This window comes from Camarhynchus parvulus, chromosome Z, assembly GCF_901933205.1.
Source record: "Camarhynchus parvulus chromosome Z, STF_HiC, whole genome shotgun sequence".
Taxonomy (NCBI): Eukaryota; Metazoa; Chordata; class Aves; order Passeriformes; family Thraupidae; genus Camarhynchus; species Camarhynchus parvulus.
In genome coordinates this window covers 16,075,791-16,102,844 of record NC_044601.1, presented here as the reverse complement: position 1 = coordinate 16,102,844, position 27,054 = coordinate 16,075,791, and the positions used below count along the sequence as shown (strand labels likewise).

The 27,054-nt window shown below is 41.5% G+C and overlaps 1 protein-coding gene across 2 annotated transcripts in view; it reads right to left on the bottom strand.

Annotated features, from left to right (window-relative positions):
• Positions 1–27,054, bottom strand: part of SVEP1 (sushi, von Willebrand factor type A, EGF and pentraxin domain containing 1) — a 117,404-nt gene that overhangs the window by 11,798 nt on the left and 78,552 nt on the right. The window contains exons 32-46 of one of the 2 annotated variants that reach the window (XM_030968165.1): positions 24,139–24,258; positions 23,203–23,379; positions 22,350–22,434; positions 21,844–22,035; positions 19,753–19,920; positions 17,180–17,852; positions 13,060–15,839; positions 11,661–11,886; positions 10,400–10,555; positions 8,501–8,564; positions 7,660–7,833; positions 6,542–6,715; positions 5,945–6,118; positions 4,464–4,640; positions 2,954–3,124 (exon numbers count right to left, since the gene is read on the bottom strand). In XM_030968165.1, the coding sequence (XP_030824025.1) occupies positions 2,954–3,124; positions 4,464–4,640; positions 5,945–6,118; positions 6,542–6,715; positions 7,660–7,833; positions 8,501–8,564; positions 10,400–10,555; positions 11,661–11,886; positions 13,060–15,839; positions 17,180–17,852; positions 19,753–19,920; positions 21,844–22,035; positions 22,350–22,434; positions 23,203–23,379; positions 24,139–24,258 (5,511 nt within the window). The remainder of the gene's footprint in view (positions 1–2,953; positions 3,125–4,463; positions 4,641–5,944; positions 6,119–6,541; positions 6,716–7,659; positions 7,834–8,500; positions 8,565–10,399; positions 10,556–11,660; positions 11,887–13,059; positions 15,840–17,179; positions 17,853–19,752; positions 19,921–21,843; positions 22,036–22,349; positions 22,435–23,202; positions 23,380–24,138; positions 24,259–27,054) is intronic. The other variant, XM_030968166.1, reaches the window with a different exon arrangement.

The window sequence follows — 27,054 nt, the reverse complement described above, 5'->3', positions numbered from 1 at the left end:
GTCCTGATGTGCCAGGGAGAGAATAGAAAGTATCAATTGTGACTTTAGCTTATGGTAGCAAATCTCACACCCATGGTATCAATCTTTTGACATCCCCTTGTAAATTTATCTACACAGGACACAAAAGCATTACACTGCTGCAAGTCAGACGTGTCAGAAGGGAAAAAATAAATTCTGTTGTGTGTTTTCAGCTTTGCAAAATGCTTCCTTGTGGTTGCAAGTGAACAATTTCCTCAGGCCCCAGCTCCCTCTCATAATGTTCTTATTTGCTGATGGGGTACAAACTTTCTTGTTGACAGCTCCACATGGACCACTCAGAGTCAGCAAGAGGTAAAGAGGCCAAACAGACAAGAGTTTTAGAGCATTTCAGAAAGAAGAACCCGGAGTCAGGTAAGCTGTGTGCATCTGTGCAGCCTAACGAGTCCTGCAGATATTTACAATCAGCAGATCCAGGCTAATACTTCTCACCCCTGAAACTCAGATCAGAATCTGGCCAGCAACCTCTAACTAGTGGTGATTCAGGCAAGTGCAGCTGTGGTGAGAGGTCTTCCAAAGAAGTCTGCTTTTTAATTATAATATTTACATTAACAAACCTGTTCAGCTGGGTCAGAACGTTTCAAGCAGACTTAGAACACATTAATAATCAACTCACACAGCCATAAACAAGAAATGCAGCATGAGTCATTACAAAGAGTGCTTTCATGTAGTTTCTGATGTAGACCACAAAGGCTTGGATCCTGTAGGACTTTTGTTAGGAAAATCACTCACATGAATTATAAAGCAGTTTTGAAAGATCACTTTGACATGTGTCATGAAAATGCAGGACAGTCCTCTCAGAAATGTCTTTAGTTCTTTTAAAGTCCCCTTTTAGAAAAGAGGAGGGAAATTGTTATTCCCCTCCCTTAATACACAGGTTATTCTGCTTTGTTTTCCACCTTCACCATGTCTCCACCTCTTCACTGCATTTTTGGAAATAATTTTGCCTAATACTTATTCCTCTGAACAGTCCCAGTAGATATTGCAGTGTTGCAAACAGAATGTTCGACAGTGCTTTGCAGATCAGCCCTTCTTGGTTCTTGGTGACCTTTCTTAGCAGACAATTGCATCCCTTGGCATAAAGGAGCTCTTTGTAACTAATAAATATTAAATAAGAATAAAAAGTAAAGCTGGTGATATTAAAAGGACAATTGAACAATCCAAAGTGCTACATCTGGAACAGATATTATCCAAATAATTTTGCTATTGAATTCTAGCTTAGGTAAAGTAGCTATTATGCAGAGATCCCTTGAATTCTGTAGCCATCACAGTTTAGAAATACAAACTTTTTAGAAACAGCCTTGTGCTTTGGGAGTGCAAATTTCCAACAGCACTTTTGGATGCATCATGACAACTGAAGTAACTCAGCTGCTTTTTCTTCAAATCTTCTCTTCTTGGCTGCGTGATGGGTAGTTGTTCATGCCAGTGGCAAGCCATGGTCACAAACCCAAGACAAACCTGTTTCTCAGGAAAAGCTACTCTACTCCTGAAATATGCAGAAGTTGCAAACCCTCTTCTTTGGTTCTGGTTCTCCTCAAAATGCTCTACTGATCCATGATTTTTAGGCAAGACGTTATAACTATCAGATACAGGAATTTAGGTGAGTGCCTGCTTTCACAGAGTAGGGTAACTCAACTTATTTAGGTATCCACATTCATAATATTTTGCTGTCAGAATTCATATAAAAAAATTGATGAAGGGTCCATGATTTGCCAGGCTTAGCACAGTATAGAATCCTTTATCTCCAAATGGCTTCTGACCTAAACAGAGGAAGGCTTCTGACCTTCCTCTGAGCAATGAAGAAATTTTGCTTGTATTTTGACATGGGGAGCTGAGACTTGCAGGAGAGGCTGACCTGACAATTTTGATAATGACTCCAATGCTCCCAGTTGAGTGTCCTTGAACTTTTCTTCTTCTGTATGAAGAGGAATGGGGCTGCTCGTGACTGGCCACTGCTGTGTTGTAAGGTTTTCTGCTTTCTCAATAAGATACCTAAAGCTCAATTTGTCATGGTGGCTGTTCCACAGTCTGAAATAAGACTTCAGGGTGCAGCTAACTCCCTGCTCCACAGCTGCCCAGCAGCAGAGAGCAAGCCAAGCTTCTGACATGGAAATGGCAGATGACAAGATCTCTTCCACCAAAGCCCTATGAGCCTGAACTCTTTTGCTGTGCCTCATCCATGGCTTTAAGTTAGTATTTGAATATGCTTATATATGTTTTTTATTGTTGAGTTTATTTTCTCTTCAATTTTTTGTTTCCCCCATTTTCTGTTCAAAACTTTTTATTTATTTGAATCTTCTAAATGGAAGAGTTAACTCTTGGCTTTAAAACTGAATGTTTTAGCTCAACAGACCAAGAAATAACAAATACCTGCTGATCTGGCAAGTGTAGAAAGCCTTGTATATTGTTAAATCTATGGATTTTCTAGAGGGCTCAGTGTGTATTATTTAGTGAGCTATATCAATCTACCTCTTATTGCAAATTGAATTTCAGGAGCTGCCACACTTTAAACATAGCGAGGGACTAAGAACCCAGTTTTCTATTTTGGTTTCTGCAGTGTTCAGTTTTTGACTGTGAAAAACTGACTGGCAGTGCTTATCTGAAACAGGTCACTTCTCAGGAAGATAACTAGTTCTGTCACTTTCTTGCAAAAGATATCAGGAGAAAAGATACTAGGTGTGGGATACAACACTGTAGCAAAAGAAACCCTAAGACTAGCTAGGACTAAAGAAAAAATTATGGAAGCCTTCTCTTTAAATTGGAAATAAAGCAATAACCTGGAATTAAATGCCCTGAGTGAAAATATGACTGCACTAAAACTAGCAAAACATTTCACTTTCATTTTTATTGCACCTAGGATGACACCTCTGTGTTTATGGCAAGTTAAGCTATCATTCTCTTAGTAAAAAATTCTTACCTTTGCAGGTAGGTGGTGTTGTCCATGTTCCATTTTCCAAGCAAATACTCCGCAGGGGCCCCTCCAGCATGTACCCACTGTAGCATGAATAGGTGATCATGTCTCCATACTGATAGAAGCTACCACGAATCAGAGCATTCTCTACATGAACTGGGGGACCACAAGATATCTCTAAACAAAAGAAACCATCCAGATGTTGGTGAGCTGCAGAGCCTACATGACACAGGTTTTAACTGTGGAGACAATGCTGTTGGGGTGGGGAGATGTCACAGACACCTTCCAGATGGTCAATCAGCAATGGAGTCCAAGGATCCGGACAAACTTAAGAAGTGGGCTCATGAGAATCCCATGATGTTCAACAAGACCAAGTGCAAAGTGCTGCACTCAGGTCAGGGCAATACCAAACGTGAGTGCAGACTGGGAGAAGAAGTCACTGACAGCAACCCTGAGAAGGGCTTGGGAGTTCCTCATGGTGAGAGGCTGGACGTGAGCCAACAGCTGCATTTTTGGATGCAGCCCTGAAAGCCCCTGGTATCCTGGCCTGCATCAAAAGAAGTGCGACCAGCAGGGTGAGAGAGGGGATTATCTCACTCTATTCTGCCCTTGTGAGACCCCATCTGGAGTGCTGCATCCATCTCTGGGGTCCTCAGGACAAGAAAGAGTGGGTCCAGAGAAGGGTAGAGGGATGAAGCATCTCTCCTAACCAGACAGGTAAAAAGAGCTGGGATTATTCAGCATGGATCCAGGAGAAGGCTTCAGGGAGACCTCATTGCAGCTTTCCTGTTTCTTAAAGGGTCTTATTAAGAGGAGGTAGTATTCATATGGGAAGACAGAGACAGAACAAGAGGCAATGGTTTTAAACTGAAAGAAGGTATGTTTAGTTTAGATATTAGAAAGAAATTCTTTACCCAGACAGTGATGAGGTGCTGGAACAGGTTGCCCAAGGAAGCTGTGGATACCCCATACCTGTAAGTGTTCAAGGCCAGGTTGGATGGGACCCTGAGCAACCTGATTTAATGAATGGCATCCCTACCTATGGCAGAGGGGTTGGAACGAGATGATCTGAAACGTCCTTTCCAACCCAACCCATTCTGGTGTCCCATGAGTCTAAACAGTATTGCTTGCAAGAAGTCAAAAGGCATTCCAACATGCTTGCTAAAGAATACTGCCTTCTGTCAGTATCAATAAATAAAATAAAAGGCAGCACCTCTTTCTGCAACTCTTGTCTCATCATCCATGATCTCATAGAAATCATTCTTAGGGTATTTAGGGTATCCAAGAGTCAACCCAGCTCCAGGGCTTGCAAAAGGTAAATGAAGAATACATTTACAGAAGGGCCTAGTAAATAGTAGGATGAATACTGTTGAAACACCAACCCACAGAGATGTATTCTGAGTGCTTCTAAAGGAACACCTCTGTTAGAAAGAAAGAAGACCTAGATCTTCTCTAGAGCTTCTTAGAGCCCTCTGTAAAGTATCGATCCCTGTGGAACAGTGCGTCTTGTACTTACTTTCACACTTCGCTGTGGCTGGAGTCCAGGTCTCATCAGCATTGCAGGTGATCACAGACTGCCCTTTCAGCTGGTAGCCTTCCCTGCACCTGATGGATACATTCTGGCCAACATGAAAATCCACCTCTGACAGAAGGGCATTCTCTGGGATTATGAAAGGCACAGGACAAGGGTTTGCTGTTCAAAGTAAGGGTGTGAGGGAAAAGAAGGGAAGAAAAAGAGATGGCAGGAAGAGAGACCACTTTAGGATAGTTTCTGCAAATTTCAAACCCAAAACACATGAGAAGAAATGGATGCTGTATGTGAACCCAATTTGTAATTTGATTTGAAATGATGAGATTTGGGTCATAAAATAATAATTTAAAAATTTCTAATTCACTGCTGCCACATGGCTTGCTACCATGTTCTGTTGCTGTCAGGACAGGGCATACTAAGGATTTAAGTGAGAAATATCCTACTTGTTACTGTGAAACCATTCTGTCTTGTCCTTCCTGTTTACCATAACCTTCCTATAAAAGAGAACCAGACCTATCCTACTTCATGTTCGGAGGGGCTGGATCAATAAAGAGCAGCAAAAATTCAGATGTTTGATTAGAGACTTACTGTGTCATTCATTGGAGTTTAGAATCTCTCTAATTTTATTTATTGCTGGCTGTAAGCTTGCTGGGATATTTTTGCATGGTCTATTGGTGATCTCATCAGCAGTGTGGAAAATATTGACTCCATAAAGAGCAGAGATTTATGTCAGTGTCTTGATACTAAAATGAATAAATACTTTGTAATACAAAAATTAAATGTCTAAATTAACCATCCTGAGACTACACTAGGTCTTAAAATTAGTTACAGACACATACAGTAACAAGAAAGGCTATTGTGAGTGTGTGGGTACAGTGCACATGTACATAACACACTATTTCACAGAATTGCAGAATTTATACAGCCATTAAGTCCGACCTTCTTCTCCATACAGGGCCAGCTAGGTTAGAAGTTGCTCTGGATCCTGATCAGAAAATTGAGTTAAATTTGAGTAACTGTGGTTGGAGATCTCATGTCCTCCCTGGGTTTCTTCTCCTCTGCTTGACTCTGTTGCTGGCAAAAAGTTTCTTCAAAAACTTCAATGGAGCTTGCTTTGTTGCAACTAGTATGTATTGCACTTCACTCTACCACTGTTCAACTCTGAGAAGAATCTGGCACTTTTTCCTTTGCACCCTGTCAATATGTCACTTGTGGATGACAATGAAGTCCCTCTTTTGCCTTCTCCTCCAAATGATTCTCTCACCTGCTTCTACTATATATCAAGTGTTTGACTATAATAACTCCATTTTATGTCATCTTTCCAACTAGAGTGACCTATGCAGAAGGCAGCTTGTTCTCTTACTGTCACAAAAATACACTCAGAGAAATTAATGCTTTAACTTGTATCAGTAACTGCCCCTATTGTTTCTCTGCAAAAACTTTTCCATTACAAAGCAAACACACACGTTTACAGAGAGGCAAGGGATTACTCCATCTTCCATCTCTTGTGCACTCTGCTGCTGGTTCTCCTTCCAAGCTGTATCCCCTCTCACAGAGATATGTTACTGTACTGCCAACTGTATTGTTTTCATAAATTGCTTTCCCATTCAGCAAGGAAACTGGAATTTTGCATCTGGTCTCTGCAAAGGAAGGGGTCTTATTAATTCAGCTTGATATTTAGTCCTAGACTTCAAACATTTCCTGAATTAATAACACATTATGTTAAAAGCCACTACAGACTTATAAATCATGAAGAACATTGATTCAGTAACCTTGGGAAGGAAATGTAGCCAGCCTAGAAAAGAAGCTTCTTCTGGTGATGGAGAAAAGCCCCAACAAAATGGGGAAGTGAGGGCACATTTATGACTTCAGACTGGGGCCAGTAGGGCAGAAAGATGGAAGTCATTCTTTCTTGCCACTGATAGGTTCTCCAGAAACCTCATATTACAGAGTCATTTTTCAAAAGCAACTCAGTCTCTGGATTATATGATATCCATGCATAAGGGAGGAGCTATAACTTATCCCATATTGAAATGTTCCAGGACATGAAACCAAACAGTTACCTTCACACAATGGCAAGGGCTTACTCCAGCTCCCATTGGCAAGACATGTGATGTTCTGGGGCCCAACAAGATGGTATCCAGAGCTGCACACAAAGGTTACATTACTTCTGTATGTGCTTCCAGTAGAAATGGCCTCTGCTTTTTCAATGGAAGGATGAAGCCCACAAGTAATTTCTAGGAGAGAAGAAAACTTTTGGGTTTTATACACAATGAAGACTATTCCTTCTATGAGTCACACACCGTCTGATAGCTCTGTTCTCATCCTGAATTAACAGAAAGACAGCAGGAAAGAAGCTGTGAACTGTTACATGGAGAGTAACAGTTATACAATTCCTTTTCTGCCCTTTCTCCTGGGGTTCACACTGCAGACACCTGAAACTGCGTCTAAATGTATTTGGTGGTGTTATAAGATATGAGGTGTGTTCAAACCAACAGAGGGTCCAGAATATTTCTTCTGTGCATGCCTGAGGCTGCATTTTCAGTCCCCTTTGTGCTCCTACAGTGGAAGATGATCTCAAAATGTGCTCCAGAACAATGGCAGTACTTAAGAAGAATCTTGACTCCTGTCCCACAATGTGGAGACCAAGTAAATTCATTGAAGGTGAGAGAGAAGAATTCAAGGCATAGGACCAGCAAGAAAACATGGAAAATTATTTATTGGCAAAGACTATAAATATTTGCATTTTATTTATAAGCCGTATGAAATAAGTCATAAATCCTTCTTCCTAAGATCCTTCAATTAGTTATTTGCTTGATAGAGAGCCAAGATTTGATCCTAGGGAGCACAGCTGTGGTATCCAGACATACTGAGTGGCCAGGATATACTTGCTTTGGCATGTCAGGGGTGAACATGTCCAAGGCTCTGCACACCATAATTCAAGGCAAGTCAGATACAGCAGGCCACATTCCTACCCTACTGACCTCAGCATGACCCTCTCTATGCCATTTCAATGTGCCAAAAGGAGATTGCTTCTGATCAGAGAAGTACTGTTGGCTTTTCCTCTTGCTCCTCCTCTTACAGCCCTTTGCTGGAGGGAAAGACAGGGAGGAAGCCAGACAAAATACTCTCCTCCTGCCCTAGCTTTCCTGGACATCACATTGCTCTGCTTGCTACTTACGTATGCATGTAGGGGCGGAAGGGCTCCACTTTCTGTCAACGTGGCAAATCCTTCTGCTTGGCCCTTGCAGCTCAAAGCCAGGGTCACAGCTGTAAAAAACTTCACTGCCAAACAGGAACTCCTCTCCCTGAACAGATCCATTTTCTATCATGTCTGGGGGTCCACATGATATTCCTGTAACGTAAACAATACTTTCCAATCAAACAAAATATATATGGCTTGTTCTGTTCATAGGTCCTCCACAGGTTTTACTCTGAAAAACAGGAAAGAACACAGCAGTTACCTGGTCATTGCCAGGAATTTGCCCCTGAGTAGCAGAGCAGAATCATACTTGGTGCTTCCACTTCATGCTAAAAGTAAAAAATCTATTGCGACTGTGCTGGCAGGAAGCCTCAGGAAACTGTTGCCTCTTTCAGCCAACACCTGAAGTCCACGTAAACATTTCTGTAGAAACTCCTATTTCAGCACTGGAATCAATGACATCTCAGAGAAGTGAAGTGCCTTTGAGAATGATATCCACAGAGTTACATTGGAGGATGCTAAATATGTGTAACTCCTGGCAACTAACGTGCTCAGAGATTCTCAGTAACCCATGACCTCAAGTGTCAGACTGGAAGCTCTCTGCAGAGGAGTAAGGCAGAAAGGTGTAGAGATTTTCTTCACACTGCTACCTGCACACACCAGCAATTCTGCCCTTCCAGGCTGTTACCAGCGGTACTTACCAAAAATATTTAGGTAAATGCAGACAGTATGGGTTATAAAGCAAAATGAGCATTAGTGATTTCTGTTGTGTGATATCACCCTTGACCAACATTAAGTGATAGATTCAGGTAGAACATACTTCTGCACACTGGCACGCTGCCACTCCAAAGCTTGTCTTCTTGGCAAGTCCGTTCCGCATCACCCTGTGAAACAATACAAAATACTCAAAGAACAACTTTGCTTTAATTAACTCTTTTCTCCCATCATCTTTAGTATCCAGCAAAGTGAGGAAGCTTTTTCTCCATGTGCCACCCATCCAAAGAGAAAATGAAGTGCTACAGCCCAAGTCTACTCTTAGAGTTTATGGCACAACTTTCAGCAAAATTATGGGTGTCCTTTATAAATCAAAAGTTTGTGGGGCCAGTTAGTTCTCTTGTCCTTATATCTCTGGAGAATCATCTTTTTTTTGTCAGTTTTATCATTCTTGTTCCTAGGAATGTGTTGTGATGATAATTTTTCTCCTTTCAGCACTCACTTATAGGAAATTCAACTAGCAATTTTTTCAACAACTATACAAGCTTGAGTTTGATAAACATGATGTGGTGATTTAACCACATCCCGATCACTCATTCTTTATATTTGCCTATAAATTACATTATTTCATTCTTATATACAAGTTTTATGGACAGCCTAGTAGCCCAGGATTTAATTCTTATTTTATTCTGAGACATGGAGGACAATATTTAATTATGTCCCTTGTTGTAATGTACTTTTATTACAAAGCAGACCTATCGATAAAGAGTAGATATTTGACATGTTGTTGTATGGCATCACACCCAATGGACTTTGCTTCCCAAAGGAAAAAAGCAGGACTCCTATAGCAGGGACACAGGTTGACACTAGGCGGCGAAACTGGATCACGAAGCTTGGAAGAGCTTGTTACTGTAAAACAACACTGGTTCACTGCTTCCTAGAATGACTTGAAACAGCAACACTATCTTTTTGTCTAAATACTAAGACCTTCAACTCCAGTGCATATTTGCACAATTTGACAACATAATGAAAATTAAAGTCTTTGTTACCTAAGCATTCTCCAAACTCTAATTTTAACTTGACTGAGTGAATTAACTTCTGACTGGGTGATTTTACATGCATGAAATTCTTAATTAGTTACTGGTGTTATAACAGTACAAAGGAAGTGCAATCCTGCACTCTGCTTGGCCCTCACAAAACCAGCATTAAGAGCCAGCCTCTGTCCTGGAGACATCTCACCACCTCATGTCTCACTCATCACCTGGGAACAGTGGAGATCATGCCGTGCCTCAGCAACCTACTGTCATTTCTGAATTCACTGCAGCTTTTGAAAACACACCTGAGGCAGCTCTGAACTTGCTAGCCTGAATCCTGATACTGGGAAAGCAATGCTGTTTCAGAGCTCAGGTGGGGATAAAAGCGGTAATAAAAACAATGGACAGGAAAGAACTTTGATTCCTCCTCCATCAGGGAATAAAGCTGTCATTGAACAAAATGGAATACCTTTGATCTATCACTTTAATACCATCTAGCAATGTCATAGAACTGAGGGCAGTGGAGTTTATGAGGACCTTTAAGTCTGGAAGGCACAACTCTTGGCACACAGACATAATGATTGGGACACTATGCATCAGAAAAAAAAAATGTAGTCTAACTCTGGCTAAAGAACCAAGTCAAGGGAGTACATGAGAAATTAACTCTTCTGTGACTTATGACCACAAGCATAGGCAATGCTGCATTTGCAGAGGACTTCAGTTAAGAAAACTCAAATACTGCAAGATACCTGCTGGACATATACCTCTGAAAAGGATATTTGCTTCAACTATACCCTTAAACCATTCAAAGACTGTCCCAAACATAGCATGAACTGTCTACAGACAATAACAAAACCAGCAGACACCCAGCTTCCATGGTGTCAAAATGAATGAGGCAGTCCATAGCAATCACTCAGGAACTGAAAATGAGAACTTGAAGTTTAGACTGTTGGAGATTTGAGCTTGCTTACTTGTAATTCATAGCCAGAGTCACATTTATAAAGAGACACATCTTTGAAATTGTATTTAGTGCCAACCACAAATCCATGCTCTGGAGACTCTGGAGTTCCACATGACACAGGACTGCAGATGTTGCCAGAAAATGGTGGCACCCAAACACCATTTTCCTGAAAAAGAAATGTAATTAGAAATGTAAGAGCACTGCTTTATATGTGCAATCATATCTAATTGAAAAAGAAAAATCATGGTAGGAGCATCCAGTTGCTGTGGGTGTACAGATATAATATTATCTGTTCAATCCTTTATAAAACTTGGTAATTTAAGTAACATTTTCAAGATGTTAACATAGACTGCTGTTATCTTTGGCAGAAACACTTAGCTTGAGATTTAAAAGGCAGAAGGAACAAAAAAAAAAAAAAAAAAAGAGGAAAAAAAGCCTGAAAAAGCAAGTTCACTGCAGCAAGGTCACCTAATCACTCAGTGAACAACACATCAGAAGAATGAAAACTAACATCTGCCTGATTTCATGTTCTGTATTTCTCTCCTGGTTGAATGTCTAACACCATGACTAAGTGCTTCAGCAGCCTTCTCTGACTTACTAAGGGAAGTCTGATACCTGAAGAAACACTTGTCAAAGACAACTACTCCTACTTCTACAGATATTTGAAAGAGCAAAATGAGGGGAAAACATTTCGTAAGAAAGACTTACTCTGCAAACCCACACATGCTCAGCTTTTCTCATACAAGTATACCTAGTGACTTTAAAAGTCTATTTACAAACTCAAGATGAGGCTGTCCACAGCTAATGTGACAGGAGGTTACCAGTGGAATGGATTAAGAGTTTGTTCTTTAACAGAGGATTCAAGTTTCTACAGGTGTACAGTGGATGTCTACTGCCTGTCATTCTAGAGATAAAGCTCTGCCTGCAATCCTCAAAATATATTAGAAATCTTGGACATATTTTTTTTTAAATCTCAGACATGATTTAATGCTTGGCATGTGATAAAATGAATGCTTTTCTAAAATGAATGCTTTTCTAAAGGACAGCCTTTTGATGGAAGGAGAAATAAAATATTTTTAGTTCTGAAAGTTCATACATAGAAAACAAATAATTGTTCTTATTGGGAAACAACTAAACATACAATATTTTGCAGAATATGCTTTGAATTTTTTAGTTGTGCCCAGCTAAGGGCCAAAAGGTAAGGAAGATATGGGAAGGACTCCTGAATTCAAGAAGGCCAGCAGAATAGAACAGTGCTAATAAAACTATACCTTGCATGTAGATGTGCTTGCTCCCACCAGAGTGTAGCCTTCTACACATGACAAAGTGATGCTTGTATTTACAGTGAAGTTGTTCCCCAGAACGATTACATTAGTGATATTTCCTGGAAGGGGACACTTTCTGGGGCAACAGGAAATACTTTGAGGGGACCATTGTCCATCTTCCTGGCAAGTGCATATATCCACTTCTGTTGCCATTGTGTAGCCTTCCAGACATCTGCAACACAGCATGAAGACCTGACCAGAGAGACACAGCTAGGAATAACCCATAAATTAAAAAGTCAGGACAGTAACTTTTCAGCATTAGTTGTTAATAAGTATGTCTATAGATTTTTCTATTACTTCAAGGTAAGCCTGTAAGAAGTATGTCTAAACTGAATTAATTCTGTTGCAAGAGCTGGAGACTTCAGACTTCATTTCCAGTTGTTTCATGCTGCTGTAGCATCACAATGGAAAATGAATTGGTGGCTTCAGTACTAAGAGGGTACTGGAAGTTCTAGTGCAATTTCTACACTGCCCATCTCTTTGCTAGGAGGGCCTTTGGAGAGGTAAAGAGAGTGTGTGAGCACCAAGCAATTCTAAAGATGATCTCACTTTCTTCCAAGAACAAACTAAGCTTTAGCCTTGCTTAGACACCCAAGGCTGACTCAATGGTGCTCTACCAAGAACAACTTAACTGGCTTGCACTAGTGGGTTTAGTAGTGGGCAGCAAAAGTACTCTCTTCACCTTGTTAAAGTTGCATGGGAATGACTGATACTGTTCAATTCACCCACCTGCTGCCTCTGTCCCAGTTCTGTCCCATACCATTATTTGCTTTTACCATCAAAAATACATCTCCCCTTTGCCCAAGGCTTTCTTCATCTTGGAGAAAGAGATCTGCAGTGTATACACTTCAGGAAATTAACAAAAACCCCTCAGTTTCTCATATCTGTCAAAGGAGTAACTTGCTCCAGTGCTCCAGACAGCACAGTGCTGCAGTGCAGATAATGGGAGAGGAGGGATATCAAGTCTTTTGTATTACAAAAGGGCACCTGAAGCAGAAGGAAACCATAAATACAATGCCAAGAGGCGAGAAGCTGCACACCCTGCTGACTGTTGCTGTCACCTGATAAAAAGCCCTATATGTTGAAAACAGTGCTTCAGTGGAGGAGAATAAGAAAGCAAAGGGAAATGGGAAATTAAAGTCAGTGGAGGCATCAGCCTAACAGGCTGAAATGCCTTTCTGGAGTTTTCCTGAGTGGTCCAAATAGTATTTTATAAAGTGCATGGCAATGTGGGCTTTGTCAATCTGAGTATGTAGAAACTTGCACTAACTGAAGGTACATGAACCTTCCATCTTCTTTCCTTCAGAGACTTTTAATGAAAACAGAATAGCAGTATCATCCTTACCTGTACTGGACCTTACTTCCATAGGTGTAAATGTTCCCAAGAACCTCTGCATTTGGGATAGATGGTGGTGGGCCACAGCTTAAGAGCTCACAACTTGGGTATGGCTTCTTCCACACACCTGTCTCCACACAAGTCAGTTCTGGACCCCCCTTCATGACAAAACCTGTCAAGCAGGTATAGATGATTGTGTTCTCATCTTCAGAGCTGCTCCCATTGATAAATGTGTTGGGGATGATGGGTGGAGCACCACAGGAAATCTGTCCGCAGCCAGGAAACCCAGAACTCCATTTGCCAGCTGCCTCACAGGTGACTTCAGGAGGTCCCAGCAGTTTGAAGCCCTCCAGGCATTGAAACTGGACACTTATCCCACAGCTGAAATCTGTACCAAGAACGATCCCATTTTGAATCTGTGGTGTAGGACACACACAGGGTAGGCAAGACGGAAGGCTCCCACTCCAGGAGCCATTGGACAGGCATTGCCGTAAGGGACTGCCATGCAGCTCATAACCAGGGAAGCATATATAGTGGACAAATTCCCCAAAAGTGAAGGCTGAGCCATTCAGAAAGCCATGGGAGATGTCTTCAGGGGGTCCACAAATGACTGGTTCACAGTGTGGTGCTTCTGAGTCCCAGGTACCGTCACGCTGACAGGTAAGCGTCGATGCTCCTTGCAGGCTATAACCATCATTGCAGTGATAGTGCACTTCTTTATTAAAGCTGAAATCTGAGCCAGTAGTTCTCCCATTGGGAAAAGGCAGCGGCACAGGGCAGATCACAGCTTTGCAAACCGGAGTGATTCCACTCCAGCTTCCATTTTCAAGGCAGACTCTACTCCTGTCCCCATCTAACAGGAAACCTTCGTTGCACCTATACTCTGTATGTCTCTGGAATGTGTAGTCGTCTCCAGTTACCTGACCGTTCTCCAGAACTGGTGGTGGGCTGCAGGAAACAGGAATGCAGATTGGTTCACTGCCATCCCATTTCTGGCTCTCTTGGCATCTCCTCTCTGTGGGGCCATTTAACTGGTAACCAGGATCACATTCATAGTAGACAACACTCCCGTATGTGTAGTTTTCCCCTCTTACCTTCCCGTTCAAAGGATGGGTGGGAGAATTGCACATTAATGCTTTGCAGTAAGGAGTAGTGTGACTCCACTGCCGACTTGGCAAACACAGCCGTGTGTCAGAGCCAACCAGTGTGAATCCTGGCCTGCAGGTGTACCTCACTGCACTGCTGAGCCTGTTCTCTGTGACGTGCAAAAAACCATTCTCTGGGGGGGATGGCAAGGTGCACTCTATTGAAACACAGGCAGGGGCAGTGCCGTTCCAAGCCCCATCTTCTTGGCAAGCTAGAACAGGGTTTCCCAGCAGCTCGTAGCCAGAGTAACATGTGTATAAAATGATAGTTCCAAATAAGAAAGTGGTGAGCTGCATTGCACTGTCTTCCTTCAAGGAACTTTTGAAGTCCTTCATGTTGTCAGCCAGCAACACATGTGAAAGGGAGGGGTTCTCTGTAACACCCTCCTGGTCAGGACGCCTTTCCCCGTGTCTCAGCTGCACGTACTCTCCGAAGTCAATGTGAGGAGGCAGGCCACAGTCTGTGGGAAGGCAGGTTGGTGTAGAGCTAGACCACCCAGATTCTTCACAGGTCTGCATGGCAAGGCCTGACAGCTGGAAGCCTGGCACACAGCTGTAAATGACCATGGCCCCATAGCTATAATCTGCACCCTCCACAAAGCCATTCTCAATTGGTTGAGGGGGCTGGCAATTTATGGCCTTGCAAGAGGGAACCTCTGTACTCCACTCTCCTGTTTCTAGGCATCTCAGTGTTTCTTCCCCTTGGAGCTGGAAACCTCTGTCACAGAAATACCTAACTGTCTGTCCATAATGGAAATTTGTGAATGAGTATTTGCCATTGAGAATCTTCTTAGGCCTTGGGCATTGAATAGGTTTGCAAACTGGCTTTCCCCCAAGCCACTGTCCATCTTCTCCACAGAGGACAGTTGTATTCCCTAGAAGTTCAAAACCTGGTTTACATGTGTAGAGGGCTGTGCTGAGGAAGGTGAGGCCCTGCACATCAACTATGCCATTCTGAATTTCTTCTGGTTGAGGACACTCCACAGGAATACATTCTGGCAAAGGCAAGCTCCATGAGCCATCAGCCTGGCACCTGATGGTGGACTCACCCTTCAGCAAAAACCCATCCACACAGATGTATTTCACAGTGCTTCCAAAATGAAGGGATGAAGTCAAGGGGTCCCCAAAGGGGATATAGGGAGGTGCAGAACACTGTACAACTTTGCAGAAGGGAAAGGAATCATTCCACTGCTGGGAGGGCAAGCATTTCAGAACAGAGGAGCCATGCAAAACATAACCCTCCTTGCAGGAGAACTGTACAACACCAACTTGGTAAGACACTTCTCTCAAGACCAGCTGATTTTCTGCTAGGGGTGGCTCTGGACATTTTGTTGGCACACATTTGGGGCTCTGTTTTTTGCTCCATTTCCCAGACTTTTGACATGTCCATGAAACATCTCCAATCAGCTCATAGCCTTCATCACAGAAGAACTCAACTTTGGAGCCCATATCAAAAGTTTCTCCCTTGGAGTAGCCATGCTGGATGGATGGTGGTTTTCCACAGCTGAGGGGAGCACAGTAAGGGGGAGATTCACTGTACCACTGCCGGTTTGCTTGGCAGATAAACACTGGGCTCCCAACCATCTGGTAACCAGAGTCACACTGATAATTTGCCTGATTTTCAAAGAAGTGCCCAGTGGTGTCCTGGAAAACAGTTAAGACAGAGACATGTCTGAAATGAAGATGCATGATTTGGGCAATAAGAGACTGATTTAATTTCTTGTGTTCTCCTGGTCTAGCTTCTAGCTGAATCCCTGACGGCAGTAAAGGCTATCTCAGAAGGAATGAAGGCAAGTAACTGGCACAAAATGTCTTGCCTCTTCTTTTCAGGAAATCTGAGGCCAAAATAAAACAGAAAACTCAAGCCTTTAAAGGTAAAAGCTAGAAAAGAATTCCTCTGCTTTCTCCCTTCCTGACCCATGAGACCAAAATAAGTGTGGAAAGGATGATGGGAAAGAAATGAATCAGGGGAAGCTGCCATCAAATGGCCTATTATTGTCACGATTCTTTAGCTTCTGTGTGTATCTAAGGTTGGAGCCCTCAAATCTACTGTAACTAGGAGACATTTATAAATGCCACATATGCAGCTGCAGGGCCTTGAGCAGGCAGCTGAGTCTGGGCTTTGATTGAGGCATTAAAAATTTTCTCTAACTGTAAGGAATAGATGAGGGAGTGATCCTACCTAAGGAAGACAAAACAGAGTGATATGCATTAATTAGAAGATGCATCTGTGTGGGAGTCTGAACAGAAACTGTTGATAGTACTGCTGGAAACCCATGTAGAAACTGTAATGTCAACCTCCACCCTCCAAATTTAGCAAATGCAGATTCTCTGGTATATGGTATCCCTGGTATCTGGTATCCTGTTATCTTAAATCCCTGGATTTAAGGAAGGAAGAGGGATGCTCAGAAGAAAAATGTTTCAAAAATTCAATGTCAAATCTTTATAATAGTGGTTTTGATCTTCCTTACCACAATATTGTCCTTGTGTACCAAGTGTGCAACATTGTTGCAATTTAATTTGATAAGGAAAGGGAAGTTCTGACTTCAGTAAAGAAAAGTGCTTGCATCAAAAGAAGAAAAAATATCCCAAGGTGATTTATCTATTGCATATCAGATTTTTTAATCGCAGTGAAAAGAGCAAGGCTTGTGAACTGGCATCAGTTCCTCAAATCTAAGAAGGCACTTGAAAGCTACCCAAGAACCAAGCAAATGAAGACTAAGACATTAAGGAAATCAGTTGAATACATCTTCCAACTGATAAACCACTTTATGATAGGAAATCCCATGGAAATAGTCATGCTTTTCAGATACGATTCTGATGCAAATCCACCCGCTTTCCCCCTTCCTTATCCTATCTAATCATGTACTTCCTCAGTTTTAACAGAAGAGCAAAACAGAAGGAAGAAAACCCCAACAGCAACAGTTGTGAAGATATATTCAGTTTGCCATGGTACCAGGCAGATGAGAAATCACATTCTGTACCTTAATAAAGCCATTCTCAAGCTGCGGTGGCTCTCCACAGGACACTGGGTGGCATGTGGGCAAACTGCCACTCCAGTTGCCGGTGGCCTCACAGGTCCGCTTCTTCTCTCCCTTGATGTAGAACCCCTTGTTGCAGCTGTAAGCCACCACTGCTCCAAAACTGTAGTTGGACCCACTGGCATAGCCATTGCTAATGTGGGGAGGCTCTCCGCAGCGGACGGGGATGCACTGGATGCTTAGAGGAGAAGGATTCCACTGGCCCCCTCGCAGGCATTCGATCTTGGCCGAAGTGTTCAGAACGAAGCCTTCCATGCACTTGAAGCTCACAACGGAGCCAGCTGCAAACTTGGCTTTACTAATGGACTCCAGGATGCTGTATGAAACGGTGGATGGCTTTTCACAGAAATCAGCTATGCAGTGGGGCATGTCCCTGCCCTCTGGAGGCACCCATGTCCCTTCTGCATTGCAAAGCAGCTGAGAGTTATCAGCCAGGCTGTAACCATCCAAGCAGAAGTAATAAGCTATATCACCAAAGAGGCGGTGACCACTCTCTGGTGATGCATTTTCCACATGGGGTGGTTCATCACAGGATACTGCCAGGCACTGCTGGTGGCTCACACTCCACTTGCCGCTGGCTAAGCACTCTATGGTTTCAGGGCCAACTAATGTGTAACTGTGGATAAGGAAACCACATAGGAAGTAAAAAATACAAGCACTGGCAAACTCTACCTAAGGTTTCATGAAGCCCTTGCTTCAGGAAGCTTGTTGCTAGAACCCCAGAACAACAGGATCTTTTAAATTAGCTATGATCAACTTCAAAAGGAAAATCCTAAAGCCTACATGTCCATGGGTGAAGTATCACAAAGGTGGATATCCTAGCACACCTTGTGCATCTTACCTCTCTCTCATCTGTCTGTCCAATGACCATTTCTGAGCTTCCATTTTGGCTCAAAGTACTACAATAAACCTAGTATGGTGCTGTAATGGTCTATGCAATCCTCAAGGAAATGATCCCACCCAGAAACTGTTTCTGTTTACCAAAACTGATTGGAAAGGAAAGAGATGAAAAGCCTAGAAAGGCCTTTTGGGTTTCTGTATTAGCCCTTTCAATCTATTTTCATACTTGCAAGCAAAGTGAAACCTCTTAGTGAGTTACCCAGAGATGCTCTTACCAATAACACATATAGCAATTCTAAAATAACTTCTTCCTAAAAACTCACTGTTAAAAATTATTAGAAAGTCAATAAAAAATTAATGCTGACTGGAAAAAACCCAATGAAATTATTTATAATAAAATTCTACCACATTAATATTGTTTGTGTAGCTGTAGTTCTCCAGTCTGTCTCTGGGATGCAGGGACAGGCATTAATCCATGGAGCTCATCATCCCACTTAAACCCCTGCTGCTTAAATATGCAAGAGGTAGTAGTGTATTTACAGTAACTGTGACTGTTTTCTTACTTTTTTTTTCTCTGTGGTGTGCTCTCACAAAGAGCAAAGAAACAATAACTACTGCAAAGTCCCCATTGACTTTCCAACTGCAGGCTGTTCAGATCTTGAAGCAACATCTGTAAAACTGTTTTGTCTTGTTTGCAGAATTTGTTTTCAAGGACTCATGACTGGACCCCAGAAAAAGAGCCTATTATGTGCCAATGTTTAAAATAATCCACTGTCACAGGCAAACAGCTGTGACAGTCTTTAAATGCTGCTATCTTACCCCATTTAAAATGCTTGCACAGGAAAGAGAAGCAGCTTTTAAAATCACAATACAGTCTAGTAAACATAATAAGGATGCTTTGTGTCAATTATGTTTCAAATAACATTGCAAAGCCAATTTATAAGAAAAATGCTGGCTTGTCATTTACCATTTTACACCGAGAAAAAGCAGAAAATCCTTCAGTCACTTTGTACCTAAACTGGCAAAAGCTCTGCTTACCTGCTCTGCCTTTTAGACAGAACAGTTTCAAGAAATTTTATGGAACTGCTTATAGGCTGTAAAGATTATTGTGTGCAAAGGTTCTTGCAGGATCAGAGTCCAGCATTATACTTTCATGCTTGATGTCATCAAAACTGAGCCTCCTCTTTGATGAAAATTTCTCTACATAGAGTAGATAAAAATAAATTTAAAATAATACACCTCAATAAACAAGGAGTCTTAATTTTAAGGAAATAGAATTTAGAACACCACAGCAGATAGTTGTTAAACTGCATCAAAAGCATTCTTACACCCTGATGAGACATAAACAATTTACTATGATCGGAGCCTTGAATTTAACACAGAAGTACTGGTTCTCTAGTACCTCCAAGGAAAAGGGTTTCCGTTTGAATTGTTCTACCATTCCCCCTGATTCCTCTCTATTCTTCTCTTCCTGAGGGTATTCAGTTCCCCTGAAACTTAAAGAAATGTCTCTGTCTCATACTAACCTGACCACCCACAAAAAAATCTCCATTGCATTTAACTTCCAAAAAGTTAAGACAGAAGTAATAAACATGAATTGGTGTGCAGTTAGAAAGGACTTGTGAAACAGTGCACCAGTTTTACTCAACCTGATCCAGTACTGCTGATCTACATACCCTTCCTTACAGGTATAAGAGACCGTGTTTCCAAAAGTAAAGTTATCTCCTTTGATGACTGCATCTTTGATGGCAGGAGGGGGTCCACAAGACACAATGTTGCAAGCCGGTGGTGTGCTGTTCCAGCTCCCTGAAGACGCACAGACAAGTACAGAAGGTCCCTGAAGGCTGAGACACAAAGATCATTATTAAGGCATCATTTCATTCTGTGTGAGGGATGGAGAGTGAAAGAGGCTGCTTTGCTTTCTGGCCCGAGTGAAACTAAGGAGTCTTTCTCACTGACTTTAGTAGAGGCCAGAATTTCATGCTTTGCTCATGGAAAAACACCCTGATGCTATTAAAAAAAGCTGGTCTTCACATCACTTTGAAGAGCAAGCTGGTGGATTTCTTGTGAAGCCTCAAGGCTCTGTGCAGACACACACAATTTCTGCTGCAGCTTTGCCCCTCTTTGAGCACAAAAGAAATACTTGTTGAACCTTAAAATTTTACTTGTATGCCATCAACAACATGCCAGTCTTGAGATTTGCAACTAGGCCTCTGCCTGAGATCTGATTCACTCAACGACTTAAAACACTATCTTCACCCAGGACACTGAAGGAAAAGCTCCAGTTCAAGTCTGTTCACAAAAAGGCATTCAGTTCCTTCAGGAGGTAAAGGATATTCCCAGCAGGATATTGCTTGAGTGAATGGCCACACACATTTGAAGTTGATGATAGTTTTTGGTTTCATTATCTGAGGAAACAGGATTGGTTCAGATGGTGTGACTTGGATGTTTGAAAAGAGTGTGAAACACCTCTCTGAGATGACCCTTGTCTCCAGCTGCTATGTCAGCTGTCTGTGGGTTCCCTGTAAGGCCCACATCATATCTGAGAGCCCTACATGGGAGAGTCTGATTCCCTACAATTTGGTGTCAAATGGTATTAGATCCCCATGTTTAGCTGACTGAAATAAGTTAATGGAAAAGGACACTGACCTGTAATGCTTTTACAAATTTGGTACAGGCCCTTGTGAGGGAAGTAGGGCTTTGCCTACCCGTGGCAATATGTTTAAGACTAAAAACACCTAAAAGGTGCTTGAAAGAAGAGATTGGGTCCAGAAATAATGCATAAGATGGACGCTGTTTGAGAGGGCTTTCTCTGGAGTAGTAACTACAGTAGAGAGGATCTCTCTCACCAAGCTATGGTAGACAGGTAAAGACAAAGAATCAAAATTGACGTGGTATTTGCTGCCTGTATGTCCAAAGTCCACAGTCAAAAAACTCATTGCACCGCCTGGTTTAGTGGGGTACAGATAAACCCACAATGCAAATCTATGACTTAACACTACACTTAACTGCAGCTGAGTTATCCATTTGTACTAACAGAATTAAAACATTCACCAAATGAACACACCTCGCCTACCTGCCTGCATCTGGACAAGGAAATGATTGCAGCAGGAAAATGTAGAAAAAAAATCATCCCTAAACATGGGTCCATATGGGACCACTTATGTCAGAGCATATCTGCTAGAAGTACAAGCAGATATGAGGGGAGGAGAAACCTCATATGTACAGCCACATCCTTGGATATAGCATTAATGTGTTAATTTTTAATTGCAGCATGTCAAAAATATGTTTGCAGTATAATTGCTTACAAATGTAAAACAGAACAAATACTTAGAGTAAATTACTAGTACAAAGAGTTAAAGGAGTAAATTAGTAACTTCCAGAAAGTTCTTCCACAAAAGGTGATGTAAAGTAATAGCAAAAATAATATGAACTACAGTTGTAGAGCTATAATGATCTTTAAAGGCAAATGAGAACTTTCAGAAATAATAAAAACTATTTTTCTGAATATTCAAAATATTTTTGTAAGTTTGATGGTAAAATGAAAGCATTACATATGTATATAGCAAATCCTGAGTGACTTTTCTGAATTGCTCCAGTTCAAGATAAAATACAGAAAGTGCCCTCAAGGTATAAAGAAGTCTTTTCCAATTCTGTCTTAGTATTTTATTACTCTGAGCAATGATCCCAGCTTTTTTCTTTCAGATATAAGTCAGACCTAACAAGCATGCCACCTGCATTTGGTTCAGGCACATTCGAACATTTACCTGTATCCATTGTCACAGGTGTATGATACAGAGGAAAGGTAGGCTGTGCCACTGAGAGTGTACTTTCCATTGCTGATATCCTCTGGGCTAGGGCATGTCACCATTTCACAGGAGGGGGGAGCGTGACTCCAAATGCCACTAGCAAGGCACAGAATTTCCTTTTCACCCACCAAGTTGTATCCGTCATTGCATCTGCATTAGAGGAAAATAAGTGCTATCAAACACAGGGTCTTTTATGCACAACATAATCAGCCATCCCTTTTTGCTCATCATCCACATCTGCATAAACCACCTTTCTTTTCAGGAAATAGAGAAGTAGTACTGGAGTAAACAGTCCCCTCTGCTAATGAACAGCCACTCTATAACCAAATGTCTTTCCATTATTTTAATCCCATCTTGCTCCTCTCCTTCATTTCAACCAATCTCTCAATTCAGCCATACTCTTATTTGCTGCCAGATTGTCAATCAGTTATTAATACAGCACTTCAAACATACTGAATTCCTACCTGTACACCACCTTATTATGGTATGTAAAATTTGAGCCAAAAATGGCACTGTTCTCTGGAATAACTGGATCACCACAGGATATAGCTTTAAAAAGACAGGAATACAAGAGAGGTTGATATAACACAAACAAAAATGAACAGAAAATTAGGATTTGCTTTGTTTTCTCTGAAAAGATTTGAAGAAATATAAAGCCCTAGGTAACAATGAGTTCTTGACTAATCTGTAAGTGACATTTAGGACTCTTTATCTAAATTCACCTTACTGAGAAACTGAACTAATTGGAAATAGGTGGTTACAACCACGCTACAAACCACATGCTTGGTTATCAAGAGGACTCCATATCTATCTCTCTCTGTGGACAAAGTAATTGTTTTTTTGCTTAGACAGTCTTTGTCAACTCTTCACTTTACCTGTTGCTTCATCTCATTTGTTCTGGTTTTCTAAAGAAACAATTTCTGCTATTATACCATGACTATATACATGCATCAGCCTGTCCTTTCGGGTTGCTTTTAATCCACTGAGACAGTTAATGGTCTTTAAGTGATTAATTGCTTGAAAATGGAAGGCTGGGTGGAGAAGAATTAGAATTAGAAGAACACTTCTAATGCTTGCATTAGACTGAGTCTATACCTCTGACGCACTGGAGAATCTGAGTAAGAGAGAACCACTACAGACATGACAACTGTGCGTATGTCTTAAGAGAACAAAGACTTCAACACTGATATCCAGATCTGCTAGGACAGGGTTTCATAAGCTGCCATGATCTCTAACGGCTCTTCACTATTACTTTTCCCCTCCCATCTGTCTAATGTTAAGGTCACATTTCAGCATGCATTACCCCTAGGAACCAACCTTCACAATAGGGTGTTGGGTGGCTCCACTCTCCAGACTCCATGCAAGTAAGTTTCATTGCTCCTGTCAGCTGGAACCCTTCTTTGCAGGAAAATGTTACTTGACTGCCAACACTGTAAGTATCCCCATGTAAATGACCATGGTCTGGATTTCCAGGATTATGGCATTTCACAGGTTCTGAGGAGAAAGAGGGAAACTACAAATAACATACTTATGTGTCAGGTTTTATGAATAAATTACAAGAGAGATCCTTGGGAATTTGCTGAAAGTAGAAGGCAAAGACATGGAAAACACTAAAGTAGTTTACATAAGTAGTTTACAGCCTTTTCTTTTTTATATGTAAATGGCTGAAGACTCATGCAAGTAAGCTAATCTCCACGTGTGGAAGAGCCCTCTGTAACTGAGTTCACATTCCTTGTTAGAAGCAAACATATCTTACATTAATTTCTCCCTCTGTGAGGGAAAGCCCATTCCAGCATGTCTATCCCTGAAAATGAAAACTGCTCAACTACTTTCTATGCCAACCTATACCACTGTCTAGTTGTCTTCATCCAAAGTTACCTTGTTTAATGTTTCCACATTAGTAGCAGCTCTAGCCCTACTCAGAAGCCTGTGTTAAAATGTTTCTTCACTGCGCAGCTCTGCTCTGAGAAGTGAAACACTGTGGCCTTGCCAGGTCTTGTGCTCGGTGTGCAATTAGGTTTTTGCATGTGTGTATGTCTTGGAGCAGCATCCCAGTGACAGCTGTATCCTCACGGAGAGGTGAGTTCTCAAGAAACAAAAGGAGACACTATCACAGCCCCATCCAGACTAAACCGACCTGGTGATGAAAGCGTGCCTGTCCTAGATATCCATTGTTGTCTCGCAACTGGAAAGCAGGATACTGGCCTATACAGAATCTTGGAAAGGCTAGCTGGATGTTTTTCTTTCCCATACCTGCACAGTTTTTACCATCTCCCGTGTAAGGAAGGATGCAAGTGCAAACATAGGATCCGTTTGTGTTGAGACAAGATGCGTGCTCATCACAGTCTGATCCAACAGCGCATTCATCAACATCTGCAAAAAACAAAACAAAACTAACCCACAAACCCCATGTCTCTAGTGTGTTATTTGTAGCGAGCATTTGCTTTAAATTTCTGTCTTACTGTCAAGAGGAATTACTTTAAGTAGTACAGTTAAAAATCACTTACTGCAATCACATTTTTCATCCATTGGTAAAAACACTTAATATTTAAACAAATATTTATAACTCACTGTAAAGTTTTATTGTAATTTTAATTATAATTTACTCAGCAGTATTGCACAACATGAGAAAATCAGACATAAATGATATTAACTTTCAGTCACTACTTTCACATAAAGTATCTGGTTTCCAAACTGCAAAAGAACAGATATTGCAACTATTGTGCTACTAGTCTGCGTAGACACCCTAAGGAAGGATTTTTGCATTAAACTCTTGCTTGGGAAATCCTCTTGATCTCAACCTTTGTACTTATAAGCCAGGAAAACTTAGTCAATAGGAGAAATTCTCTGAAAATATTAGAGCCTTATCTTAGATGAAGATAATTAGACTAGGTCTAAAAAAAGCCTGCAGTTGCCAGAAGAGTTAAAGATAATTCAAAATATATTAGTTATTATAATTAACTATTTACATGGCAGTTGCACCTAGAAATCCCAATTGATAATTTATGATCCATGTAGTTTGATGCTATGCTGCAAAAAAAAAAAAAAAAAAAAAGATCCCTCACTCCAGAATACTCCATAAAATCTTTAATCTTGACAAGGATTAAGTAAGGAAACATCCTTGGTATAAAAACAATGAGTCAAAATTGCAAAGAATCAATTTCAAAGTATCTAATTGAAAAGTGCTGACATCAGGGATTATTCTCAGGGATTATTCTTCTCTATAAAAATGCTTGTTTCATGCTGTTAGAGAGAGGTAGAACAATTCTTAGTCTAAATGCCCTGCTACAGGGCCCCTGTTGATCAAGGTGTGCCATGCAGACACACAGGTTGGGTTCTTTGCCCATTTCCAGTAAAAAATCACTGGTTAAAAGAGCAAAAAGTTTACTGAATTAGAGGGTTTATTCTTCACCACTGGATGAGTCTGATCAGCATGAAAGGACCACAACACATTGAAAAGAAAAGGAGTTTCTTTCTGATATGCAGGATGACAGCTGCACTGTAATACCAAGACAGTTGCCAACTACACCAGGAGAATGCAAAGTGCTGCCACAGCAGAACTGGAATGACTGCTTCTTCTGTAATGTCTTGTTAGGCAAGAGACTTCCAGTGGGGTGGAACGACACGGTGAATCAGACCCTAACAGAACAAAAGGAATGCTTCAGGGCATAGGTGTGCCAGGATTTGTTAGCACCTCCCTGAAGCATGAGTCAGAAAGGTAAATGGTGGGTCAGGGTGCCAAATCCACTCTTGTTTTCATTTTCCCATAACGTCGCTTTAAGAGAGATAAGGCAAGCTGGAAGGTGGGGCGCAGGCTTTTTCCTTCTGAACCTTGTGACTCCTACAGCACGGAAGTTGAACTATTTGGACAGTCTTGACATACCTGGGATGATGTTTGTAGATTCTGAAGAAGTGCTGCTAGACAGGATGCTACAAAACTAGACGGATCCTACTCCAAAGTGAATTTTGGCAGAACTAAAAGGCTTTGGTAATTTCTTTTCCTTGTCTTGAGTGAAAAAAATATGTGCTATACGTACAAAGAATTAGGACTCAAACACAAATCTTCCCAGTTTTTCACCACACAATTCCCATGGCTAAGATCCAGCACAACCAGATGCAGCAATCCAAGTACAGCTAGGTAGTGGATTCCAGCAGGGGTATGCTGGAGACATGGCCCTGCAAGACCAGTGACACCTAGTCCTCGGTACACAGTCCAATGCCAGCCTCTCACACCTTTCAGCTTGTGCCACTGCACCTGGCACATCAGACCCAACCGACCAGCGAGTAAGTTAAGGTGTGGCAACTGTATGAACTGCGGTCACAAGTGTACTCCCAGCGCTCTCAGTGCCGCAGCTGCTTGCTGGCAGGCATATCTGACCCACCAAAAAACCCCCACAACGGAAAAAAGGCTCAGAGAACACTGGCAGATGTGATCTGCCCATCAAGTTAGGGACTAAGGAGACAGCAAGGTGGCCTTTTGTTAAGGTAAACATCAACTAACAGTTGAGTGGATCAACTGACAGTGTAAATGCTTCTCCTTGAGCTTGTTAAAGACTGTGAACGTCTTCTGAGTTAGCCAGACCAGCATAGAGGAGTGGAAACGAATACATGGTCAACATGAGGTATAAATGTCAGACAAGTACCAATGGGCTTGAGCTGGCCTTAACTCACACACTCATTCCCAGCTACTGGGGATGTGCAAGGTCATGAGGGTGAACATATTACAGAGCTTGATAATGGGATACACACTGGAATTATGCCTAAACTGTGTATTGCAATTGCTGTATTTTGTTAAGTAACTTGAATTTGCTTCTCTTGTGCTATGCAGTACATTTTGTATAACTCGGCTTGATTCGAAATCCTGTGCAGCATCTACTGTCTTCAGGTCAGTAAATCTGATATTAAATACTATAATGTCCATGTGTGAAATATCTAAAAGAACCTGGTCAGAGAGCATGAGACACTGACAGCATGCTGGAGAGCAACAAAATGCACAGGTCAGAAGCACAGAATGTAAGGATTGCAGGACATGGAAGGAGAAAGGCTGGGAGTGCAATGCAGGCCTATATAGTTTCATATATGTTTGAAAAAAGCAGGATGTGGGGCATACAAGAGGATGGACAGAAAAAGGTGACAGAATGTAGTTTTGGTTTCACGTAAAATTAATAT